The 12,107-nt window shown below is 33.3% G+C and overlaps 1 protein-coding gene across 5 annotated transcripts in view; it reads left to right on the forward strand.

The window, feature by feature from the left end:
* ARHGAP32 (Rho GTPase activating protein 32) overlaps positions 1–12,107 on the forward strand; it is a 307,294-nt gene that overhangs the window by 139,856 nt on the left and 155,331 nt on the right. For 2 of the 5 annotated variants that reach the window (XM_030794518.1, XM_030794519.1), the window contains exons 3-5: positions 3,055–3,146; positions 4,019–4,060; positions 4,418–4,502. In XM_030794518.1, the coding sequence (XP_030650378.1) occupies positions 3,055–3,146; positions 4,019–4,060; positions 4,418–4,502 (219 nt within the window). Of the gene's footprint in view, positions 1–3,054; positions 3,147–3,949; positions 4,061–4,417; positions 4,503–12,107 lie in introns of those variants that run through there. The other 3 variants (XM_003253401.4, XM_030794520.1, XM_030794521.1) reach the window with 2 other exon arrangements.

The following is a 12,107-nucleotide window of genomic DNA, read 5'->3' on the forward strand; positions in this document are numbered from 1 at the left end:
TAAATGGTGTGTGCTTTTATGAATGTATGTTCAGTTGCCTTTTGAGGTCTTTTGAATGTTCTGTTGATGAGTGGTGCTGTTACTGTGTTGATGATATTATAAACTCTATTTTGGAAGCATAATTAAGTGATAATTATAACATGAAAAAATAGGAAAAATTATGTTATTTTTATGAATGAATATCAGTTAATGAACTATTTTCTAAAAAAGAACTTTCTTAATCTTTGGTTTGGAGCAACAGAATAAATAACTCAAGCTATGTGCTCTCAATAGAAATTTAAGATGATTTATTTTATTTTTGAAATATGTAGGTGAAAATATTAGTTCATCAGGTGATTGAATAATAGTACAGTATTTTCCTTTCAGTTCTACTGGCTTCATCTTAAAAGAGTAAATGACAAAACCTTGTTATGTTAAAGTGTATTGTATTTGTTCATTCACAAAAATATACTGAGAGGCTAGGATATTCCTGGAACTTTTCTGTGCTATAGGAAAATATTGCTGGACAGAACATACGTGGTCACAGACTAGTTGAACTATTGGTTCAAACGTATTTTCTTGAACCCTCTGAAGCTTTTTGGACCATTGTTTGGTTCACTGGCTTAATTATTATCATTTTGTCTTTTTAGGCAGAGGTTTTCCCGTCAGGCCCTTTTGCATAGCCTGTGGATTTACCTCTGGGTCATGTTTCCACCTACAGTCCAGTCAGTTGTGGTTGCAGAGGTGTGTGGTACATGTTGTTCCTCCCTCATACGGATTATAGGCTGGGCAGGTTTTCTCGTTTTCTCTTTAGATGTATTTAGGAACAGTGGCCTCCCTAGCTAGCACAAAGAGCTTGTTTTCAAAAGAAAGCTAACGTTTCAATTTCCAGTCTACCAAATAAAGTCATCACCATTTATTAACTCAGTCTAGTGGATTCTTTTTTTTCTTTTATATTTTTAAGTCAATTTATGAACAATGCAGAATAGTGAAAAGCCACTGTATTAGAAATTTTAATAAGAATTTAAGCTTGGCAAACCTGTTAAGTAAATTTTGGTGCACAAACATCATAAAAGATGAAAGAGTATTGTCACACTTTCACTTTTTTTTAATGGCAAAACCAGGTGATCCAGGTCGTCGCACAATATTGCATGAAAAAGTACTTTCAGTTGAATGACCAACTGGAGAATACTGTATTTCCTTTTTTGTCCTTAGAAATATATTGTTCACTCAGTTGTTAATACCCAATACTGTATTCATCTAGGATATTATAATTAGTCTGATATATCATGTACGTGATTGTTTTGCCATCTTTATTAGAGTCTAGAGTGCTGTTGTCTCTCTGTACCCGCCTTTTCATGTATCTATTCGTTATAAGGTATCTTTCTTTGTCAGTGTTTTTCTCTTTTCTGTAAGTGAAAGAAAATGAAAACTATTGAATTAGTGAATATATTAAATGAAAGTGAAATGCAGACTAGAAAGATGGTGTCTCCAAGCTTTTTAAATACCTTCTTGAAGATGAGGCAATTTGGGCAACACAATATAAAAACTGGATGATAATTTATTTCACTGTGGCATCAACTTTGTAGGACAGGGGTTTGCAAACTTTACCTTGTTGGGTGCCTGTTTTTGCAAGTCAAGTTTTATTGGAACATGGCTGTGTTTGGTCATTTATAAGTAGCTACTTTTACACTACAATAGCAGAATTGAATAGTGGCAAAGATAATGTGGCCCACAAACCTAAAATATTTACCGGCTGGCTCTTTAAGAAAAAGTTTGTCAACCCTTTTTCTAGGATATTATTTCATTTTCCCTTTTTTAAAATATACTTTTTATTTTAGTCTTAAAATTTTTTTCTAGTATGATAGGGTATAATTGAATGATGATGAGTACTGATGAAATAATACCTAGGATTATGAAGTAACTTTGTTTCAAGATAGAGGAAAAATAAGACAAGATGTTATCTTATATTTATAAAAAGTTTTGTTGAATCCATATGGTAGCTGCAAGATGGAATTTGAGTTCTGTTTCATTACTAAAGAATATAGTTATACTCTGTTTTCTTTGGGAGACCTCTAAGGAGGAATAAAAATATATCTAAGAAGTCTTGATCATGAAATACCAACCCTTATAAATAGTTAAATTTGCTAAGAAAAAAAAAAAACCTCAAAAAGGAAAATTGAACCCAGCACACTGTGATGCCGTAACAAGGTTTAATTCTCATAAGTTCATACATTGTTACCTCGTATCTTTGAAAAGTCCTATTTCAAAAAAAAACATGTATGTAAACTGTCTGGCTTTTTCGTTTTCTCACCAGAAAAATTACAAAAGTTAAGGTTGTGAATCTCCTCCCAACTTACTTTAACTGCTTATCCCACATTATTCTCCCCTGTTGAATCATGTGGCATGGGCTATCATCATTCAACTTCAGTTTTTTAAAAATTATAAATCATAGGTATTATGGCACAAATTTATTTTTAAAATAGATATTTGGACTTGACTTTTATTTTGTCCAGAGTGTTAAGAACTTTTTGATTTTTCATTTTGTTTTTAAAAAAATGATGTACCTGATTATATCACTGAAGTTAAGAATTCACCACTATGAAAACTATGACAGACTAAGGAGTAATTTGGAAGTAATATATACATGTCATGTTCAGATTTTGGTGTGGGAAATACATGTTTTAATCTCTTAATTTCTGTGTTTATATTAGCATTTTAATGTTTATTAATTATTTAACAAAGGTTGTTTTATTCCAACAACTTCCAGGGGAAATTTTAATTCGTATTGAGATATTTAATAGCTGGTTCTGAAATTTGATTACAAAAGCGTGAAAATTCTTATTCTCACAGAAAAATTTCCCTTATACAGTAAAGCTGAATATTTAAATCAGGTGAATAATTTATATTCTTAGTAATTAAAACTCAAGTAAGTAGCAATTTTAAGATTATTAAACCAAGATATATTTTGTAGGTAAAAAGTCAGCAGAACTATTAACATAAATTATAACCTGCTTTTTAAAAAAGTGTAATACTAAAGTAACAGTCATAAATATTTTGTCTTTATTTTTTAAGGCAAGAGGTGCAGATGTTCCAGAGATTCCTGGAGATCTTACTCTTAAGACGTGTGGCAGTACAGCCAGTATGAAGGTTAAGCATGTGAAAAAGTGAGTATAACTTTACAGTGGGTTCTAAATGAATTCCTACGAATGGAAATCAGTTCTTTAGTTCTCTTAAAACTTTTATTTAGACTTTTTACAAAAATATGCTGTTACTGTGCAATTATTAATTCTTAAATTATGATTCAGCAGTCAGTGGAATAGGCCTACAGATTATCCACTCATCTAAAATATACTTTATTTTTGTTCTTGAAGCAACTTATGTCATTTTCTGTTACATTACAGTTGTTTGATAGGAACAGTCTAACCATGTCATTCTTGGTACCCTTAGTGCATGCTCTCATTCATTCAGAAATATCAGCTTTATTGTTTGAGTTATGAGATTATTAGATTTCAGGTTTGCCTTTGAGGAGCATGAAGTAGATGCCAAGAGTTGAGTGTTAAGTGAAATACAGGTTGAGCATCTCTAATGTGAAGCTATGAAATCCAAAGTGCTCCAAAATGTGAAACTTTCTGAGTGCCAACATGGCAGCACAAATGGGAAATTTCACACCTGACCTTATGTGAGTGTTCGCAGTTAAAATTTTGTTTCATGCACAAAATTATTTAAAATGTTGTATAACATTACCTCAATATAAATGAGTTTTGTGTTTAGACTTGGGTCCCAGCCCCAAGATATCCCATAGATATATGCAAATATTCCAAAATCTGAAAAAATCTGAAATCCAAAATCTGAAAAAATCTGAAATCCAAAACTCTTCTGGTGTCTGTGTCATTTCGAATAAGGGCTATTCATCCTGTACTTGAAGGTAATCAGTTTTAAACAGGAAAACCATCTTTTCACTTGATAGAGTTAGATAGCTATGCTTCATGTGTAAGTAGAGGAAAGACAAGGATAAAAATGTTCATTCTGCGTCCAGGTCCACCACTCCAGGACTGATGGGCTGTGACAACATTCACAGGTAAAATCTAGTTTTGTACTTTGTGTTGGGAATGCTGCTTCTGGTTAGAAGCTGGCTGTTCACAGTTTCCATAACATTTGCCGAAAATAACAGTGTTTCTATGGACATTGATTTGGGTCAAAATTAGGAGATAACGGTGATGCTTTTTTTATTTTTGGTTTTGATCTGTACACCAAATGTAGTACTCATCTGATTCAGTGTATTTTTAAGAGGATTTGTGTGGATGTGTGGCTCATGCGCATGTGCTTACTAAATATTTTTGCTTGCATGAGCTCTTAAACCCATTGTATTTTCCCTTAAACTTAGTAATTTTTACTGTTTCACTATCTTGTTTCTTATTTATTTCATGTGTTTCAGGTTACCCTTCACTAAAGGTCACTTTCCGAAGATGGCTGAATGTGCGCATTTCCATTATGAGAATGTTGAGTTCGGCAGCATACAGGTATATTGAGATATTTCTTACATCTGGAGTTAAGATTTACACATCTACCTTTATATCTACATGCTTATCTATGGATCTGTAATAGATGACACTTTGAAGTAGTTTTTTTTAAATTGATGTCTTATTGGTTGAGGTAAAATCTTTCTTCTCTTCTGTTGACAAATACTTGATGTCACGTTGACATATAAAAGTAACCATCACACTAACATGTATCATTTAAGGAAAATCAGTCCTGTCCTCCTCCGTTTTCCTATATCATTTCCATATGTCCATGGCTTTGTGTAGTGACTTTCTATTCTGAAATTACGTAACCTTGTCTTAATTAATTGTTCTGAGCTTTGATACTTGGTAGATTAAAGTGTTCTCACTTTATTCTTCTTTTTCAGAAATGTTTTTACTGTTACTGCCTTTGCATTCACATACAAATTATTGAATCTAACTTGACATCAAGCTACATACTTTGCTCTTATTATATCATTGGCAGCGTGATGTCCTTTGTACATTATATATGTATTAATGTGAAAAAACTATTAAAAACTTAAAAAATAGCCAGATTGTGGTTATTTAAAAAATTGTATTTCTCCAGGGGAACAAAAGCCACTCTTTACATTGTCTTTCAAAATAGGCTAATAGAAAAAAAAGTCTTGATTTCTACACACAACATGGAGAGGTAGTCCACTTCCTGTCCTTGCCCTAACCACCGTTTCTCCAGAAGAAAACTCCTGAGACATGATTGATTTGTGTCAGTGTGCTACTTTTTGTAATTTTATTTCATAAACAAGTGAGATGAATTTGATCTATAGGATTTATGAAAATGAAGGACATTTCTATTTCAAATAAATTGACAGTTTAAAATAGCACTAGAGATTTATAATGCTGTGACATCAAACAAAGGATATTTTGTTCCATTAGTGTGTATATCCTTGAGATTGCAGTTAACATGATAAATTTCTTAGGTCAGGAAGAGCTGATTAAGAAAACAGTAATGAGTACATTTTTCATTTTGTGACTGTTAAGCATTTGATATATCTGTTTGAGTGATTTAGTTTACTCAGCTTGCAATCAGATAAATTATTTTCTACTTAATTTATTTTGCTTTTTTTTTTTAATCTTTACAAGGGTGAATGAGCTCTTTTGGGAGCAGTAAACATTGTGAGGAGTTTTAGCAAAGTGAAAAGAAATAGGAGGCTAGAGATCTAAGAACAGTCCAAAGAATATTTAAATGTTAACATTATATGAAAGGAAATCTCTAAAGCATCTGATTTAAAATAAAAACAAAACTGTTAATGGTAAACATTGTATAATGAAATAGAAAAAGCACTGGCCTTAGTTCACAAACATAGATTCTAATTTTCTTTTTGCTTCTTAGGAAATTTATGACCTTGGGCAAGTAGCTTGGCCTCTTTGGTTTTATTTCCTTTATGAGGTGAATGAGGTTGTGCTAAATAGTATCATAGTTCTAAGCTTTTATTATTTTGTATTCAAAGAGTTTATAATAGCTGCATTGAAGATGTGGGTAGGGAATAGACAGTTGTTACTCAGCTGCGTTAGGCTCTCCTGAGATTTTGTTAAATGCCTGTTATTAGAGTCCAGTCCTCTTAATTGGAGGACTGTGTCTAATTTTTATGGGGAGAACACATTAGGTAGACTTTCTACCAATGAACAGACCTGTAATCTTCATTTTAGAGGGTCACACCATGTTTCACTTTCCCCATTGCACTTACTTCAACCCTGTAAAATTCCATTACTTAGGCAGAAGAGGGAAAAAAGATATGATACTAACTCAGTTTGTGACCCTGCATATATGAGGTGTATGAGTGAGATGTTTCAGGATTGTATTGATTGACCAGGAGGCCTGGAGTATGGAAGATAAGGGTGATTCAAAGGAAACCAGCCCAGCTGCACCTTGCCGGTCCACACCAGAATCTTCTTTCTGTGTTGATGGTGCTCTATTTGGCACAGCTCTTCTGCCAAGTTTTGTCCTGCCTCTGTTCTGTGTCTTTGGAGACTGGCCTCTACATACCACACCTACCAGTTTTGCTTGCCTTCTGCTTCTGGATGAATTCTACCCATGTCAGATACTGTCAGGAGGAAAACATTAGTTTTCATTAACTAAGTTGTGTAGCAAAAGAACTATAATAGCATCCTGGCTTGACTTACATGCTTATGTTTTTTATCTTGGGTTGCTGTTGTCTCTTTGGCTAGTATAAGGTTTTACATTTTGATAGACTGATTGAACGTCATTTAAAGAAAAACAAAAACAATAATATTTACCTCTAAACAATCCTACGTTCTATCTGCTACAAGCAGTTAAAGTTCCTATGTCTCAGTTCTTATTCTTTATCATTTTATAAATATCTTGCTTTTTACATAGGTAAATATTAGCACATTTGATTCTAAACATGTTTATGGAAAATGAATCCTTTATTTTCAATATAAGGCTGGAATATGTTCTGAAGAGAAAACAAGTAAGAAAACTTAGTAAAATGTATCAATAATAGATCATCAATTGTATGCTGGGCAGCTCTAGTATAAACCAGTAGGTTGTTCATACTGTCAGTTGGCCAACTTGGTTGTTGCTTTTTAATATGTACCAATTCTGGGACATTCTGTAGTGACATACCTTCTCTTTTTCACTCTGATCTTAGAAATTTCTCTTAGATTTACAGATTTATTGTCTTTATATTTATAGATCTTTCTTCTCTTCAGACCCTGAAAGTTTATAATTGCAGTTGGCCATCATATCCTAGTATGACAGAGATGTTAACGTCTTCTACGTTTTAAAAATCCAGACAAAATAATCTTTAACTTTCTGGCTTTTAGTTCTGGAATGAAATAGTTATTTTTAATCTTATATGTTAGAAATTTCAATGATGAATTTTATTTAGTCTGAAAGACACAGTTTCTTAAAAAACAATTTAGACATAAGTCAGTACTTTTACTGGGTCAGTACTGTCATTACCATATAATGATATGTAATGTACAAAGGACAATTTTATGATCTCTCCTTTGAATTCCAGCCTTGTATATCCAGCTGACTTCTCTGCATCTTCACTTGGATGCCTAATAATACCTCAATCATTGCAGCGTGCCCAGAACAGTCTTTCAGACCTGCTCTTTCTGCTGACTTCCCATCTTGGTAAATAGCAACTCTATCCTTTCAGTTCCTGAGGCCAGCCAAGAACCGTGGAGCATCTTGGGCATCTCTCTTTCTGTCAGTCCTCACATCCAGTCCATCAGCAGATTTTTTGGCTCCATCTTTCAAATAAATCCAGGATCTAACCATGTCCACCTGCTTCTCTGCTATCACCTTACACTAAAGCATTGTCTTGGGGAGGATTATCTCAATAGCCTTCTATATTTGGCACAGCAGCAAGAATGATTCTTTTCAAATGTAAGTCCAATCATGTCACTTTTTAAAAACTCTCCAGTTAGTTTTCATCTTATTCAGAGTAAAAGCCAGATTTCTGAAACTTTTCTACAAGGATTTACAGAATGTACCCTTACCTTTCTGACCTCGTCTTTCTTCTCTTCTCCTCAGACAGGGTGATCCAGCCACAGTGGCCTCTTTGTTTTCTGCCAGTATGCGCACCCCCTTCTCAGGGCCCTGGTACTTTTTGTTTCCTTTATTTAAAATGCTCTTCTAGGAGAGCCACACACCTTGCTGCCTCCTCTTTTAAAAGTACTTGCTCCAGTGCTATCTACCCAGACTGCACCTTCCTTAAATAAGATGGCAACCGTAGTCACCAGCGTTCCTCATCTCCCTCTCTTTGTTTTATTTTCCTCCATACCACTTAACACCATTCAGCATGCTAAATATTTTATTATTTATTTTCTTCCCCTCAACATCTAGAACAGTGGTTGACACATAAAAACTACTCAATAAATATTTGTTTAGTGAATAATGGATGAATGAGATGAATGGATGAATGAGTTTATATTTGAAGAAGAGATACGATTGGTTTTTAAAATGCTGTTTTACTATTTTGTTTTTATTAATCATTTTAAATTTGTTCTTATATGATAAGAATATATATTCCTTATGAGTGTTTATTTATTATAAAACAAATTATGTAACCATCCTGTTTAAGTCTCAGTTTGGTACCTTCATTTGTAATGTGTGGTATAGGAGAGATAATATGCTGAGGAGAAAGGTGCTGGTGTGGTGTAGAATGGGTATGACCAGCTGGTGCAGTTAGCCTTGGTCTTGCTTTCCTTATCTTCACACTGAAAAGGAAGTACGGTCCCTAGATACCCTAGAATACTAGGTGACAGCTAATGTTCCTTCAAGGTAAGAAATTGTAGATGAACTATGAGTTCTGACTGAAGTTGTTGTAACTTGAAGAGGAACAGAGATATAACAGCATAGGGGAGGAGAGGTTGTACCATGCCATGTTCTTATTTTAGTCTACTTCCATGGAGCTTGAATAAGCTATTAATATCTGTAAAAATTAGTACAGATAATTGCCCATGTCATAGAAGTAGCTTGTTGAAACATCTTTATATTCCTGAGACACATTATGCTGAGTTATATATATATTTAAAAATAAATTCCTTTTTTACACTCTACTAAGATTTTATAATTTCTGCATCAATATTTATTGGTGAAGTTAACCTGTGTGCTATACTTGTCCCACTATCTTAAGTCTAGGGAATTTCTGATCCCCTATCCCATTCTCCACCCCTTTTAAATAAATGCACTGGAATAGTTTGTGTAAATGAGAATTACCTGTTCTTTGAAGGGTTAGTAGAATTTTCCTGTTAAAACCTTTTGAAACTGGTTCCCAATTGGGTACTTAATCTTTACCATTTTTACTTACCATTTCAACTTATGATTTGATTATTGCTCTTTAGGTTCTTTTGTATCTCCTTAGATCGATTTTTATCATTTATATTTTCTTAAAAATTGTTCATTTAATGTAGCTTTTTAAATTCATGGGTTATAAGTTGTACACAAGATATTATTAAATCTTGGTCTTATCAAGGAACCAGCTTATGGTTTTACTGATCAACCAAATTTTTTTTTCTTTATTTTTCATACTGATAATTTCTAAGCATAACTTTCCTTTTGTTTCTTGAATTGAAAGTTCAGTTTTTCTTATATTTTTTTTTTTCTAGAAAAGAGTTGAGAATAATGTGTATTGCCTACTAGGATTTGCCTCTCAAAAACTAGCTTTGTCATAAACCAACTTTGTCAAATATTATTATTACACTACATATACTACTTAATCTCTCCTTTGGAGAAATAGAATGCAACAGGTATTGTTAATGATTCATTTGTTTTTAGATATTAATTTTTAATAAGTGCGTTTAAGTTTGGATATTTTCCTGTGATAGTACTTTGGCCAAATTCTACAGGTTTTGATTTATAACTGTCTTATGTTTAGTTTAGAGAAATTTAAATTTCAAAAAAAGGATAAACAATTACTAGAAGGGGCTTTTTGTTTTAAGTAAAGCCACATGTAGTTTAAAATTCTGCAGATTTATTGTTACTGCACTTATTTACCCTGTTGTATTATTCTGCAGTCCAAAAACAAAGATTAATTCACATTTCACAAAATATTTTTCAGTAAGAAGGGGGGGAAAAAAATCTCTTGTAACATGCAAAGAAATGACCGGTGTATTGGGCCTAATCAGTCTGTGGCAGCTCTGTTCCTGTTGTGCTCTGTGTTGTACCGCCATCTAGTGTGTAGGGTGGTAAAAGGATATGTTTGATTTATATTTTCTTTATCATTTGGTTATCTGAAGTTATCACTTAATGTGTTTCTTTTTATCCAATTTCATACAAAACATTAAGTTAAATTAACTTGAGTGGTAGAGTTCAGGTTTTTGTATAAATAAGGAATAGGAAAAGTATGAATTTAATATCTGTGTCTTGAGCTTTCTGTATGCAAGCTGCTTGCAAGGGGCTTGAAAATGCTGTCGTGGCTTTCTATGATTACATGCATTTCTGCCTTGATGCTGGGAATGCGGAAAAAAGTAGTAAAGTTTGACCTGAGTGTAGGAATATTGAGGGGTAATAATACAAAACATTTTAAAAGCCTGAAGTTTCATTTAAAAAGTAGTAATCAGAATTATAGAAAAATACAAGCCAATATTTATTGACTGTTTTGTCTGAGCCAGGCATTATATCAAATACTGTTTCCACATTGTCTCAATTATGCTCCACAACAATTTCAGGTACAGAAGTTTAGGTAAAAAGAGTTTAAGAACTTAAGTTCTTAAACTGTTTTGGGGACTATATTTGAATCAGGGTGGTCTGACACTAGAGCCATTCTGCATGTTCTTTTGTACTGCTAGAAAAGAATAGACTGACTCAACTAATATTTTAACAAAAAGGAATAAATGATGGTTCTGGAATATCTCGCATCTTTAATGTAGTCGAAGGTTAAAAAGTATGATACATAATATTGCAGTGTAACCTTAAGTAATTTCCAGTGTGATCTTAAGTAAATTCTTAATGTCTCTGGTCGTCAGTTTCCTCATTTGTAAAATAGAAATAAATGTATCTATTCTAACTATATCATAAAGTATTATGGGAATTAAGTGACATAATAATTGTGCAGCACATTTTAAAGGGGTTTACAGAAAGGCAAAAGTTCTAGGGAAGCACGTAGGTAAAGTCAAATAATCATCTTTAAGATGTGGAAAGTCATATTTGTCCCGATGACCCAAGGACAGTGTTGTCAGGATTGAGGCAGTGGATACTGACTTTACCTGAGCACTTCCTATCAGTTAAGCTTTCATCATTAATAAAAATAAATTAATGAAAAGGTTATCTCTCCCCATTTTGTTAAGACACTTGCAGTTTGAAAAATTAACTTGTACATATTTTCAGTTTAAAAAAATCTTATACAGAAGTACTGTTACTACATGTGTAATCATTTGAAATAAAAGCCATGCTAATTTTATTCTCATCCTGGCCACAAAGTTTAGTTTTCCTCAAAAGAAATAAAAATCTTAGCCTTACTTTTCTGCATGTTCTGCAGTATACTCCCTCTTATACAAGGAAATCATTGTCCTTTCAGGGGAGGATTTGAAATGAAATGTTCAGATAGTGAGTTATCAGTTCCACTGTCATCTAAGTACTGGATTTTCACTGTATCTCATTTGAGATTATTCAGTCCAAGAATTAGATGTGTAAAAGTGGTTGGACTGTGAAAAAATATATCTATAGTGGAGTCAGCTATAATTTACAGGCAGTTTACTTATAGTATTGTTGAGTCTGAAACTGTGAAGAGTCTGAGATGTTTTCCTACTAGTAAGCTAATGAGTTGGCTTGCCACAATTACAGACACACTACACATTCTCACTCTTTTTCTCTTTCTCTGTCTCTCTGTATCCTCCCTTTCCCCAGCAGAAACATGAAGTCTCTGGACCAGAAATCAAGCCCTTGTTTACTTGAAAAGTAACTTATGTTGGTTCCCTAGGCCCTAGTTCTCCATAAAGTGATGTGGTGACAAGCAGAGATATCCTGTGTTTACAAGTGGGATTTGGTACCACAAGAGAACTCTGCACTTATGAAACTTGAAGCTTATACAGGATAGCTGGTATTCTTGCCCATTCTCCTTTTTTGAGATGGAGAGAGAGAGACCTTTGCTCTGG

Source organism: Nomascus leucogenys, chromosome 15 (assembly GCF_006542625.1).
Source record: "Nomascus leucogenys isolate Asia chromosome 15, Asia_NLE_v1, whole genome shotgun sequence".
NCBI classification, from domain to species: Eukaryota; Metazoa; Chordata; class Mammalia; order Primates; family Hylobatidae; genus Nomascus; species Nomascus leucogenys.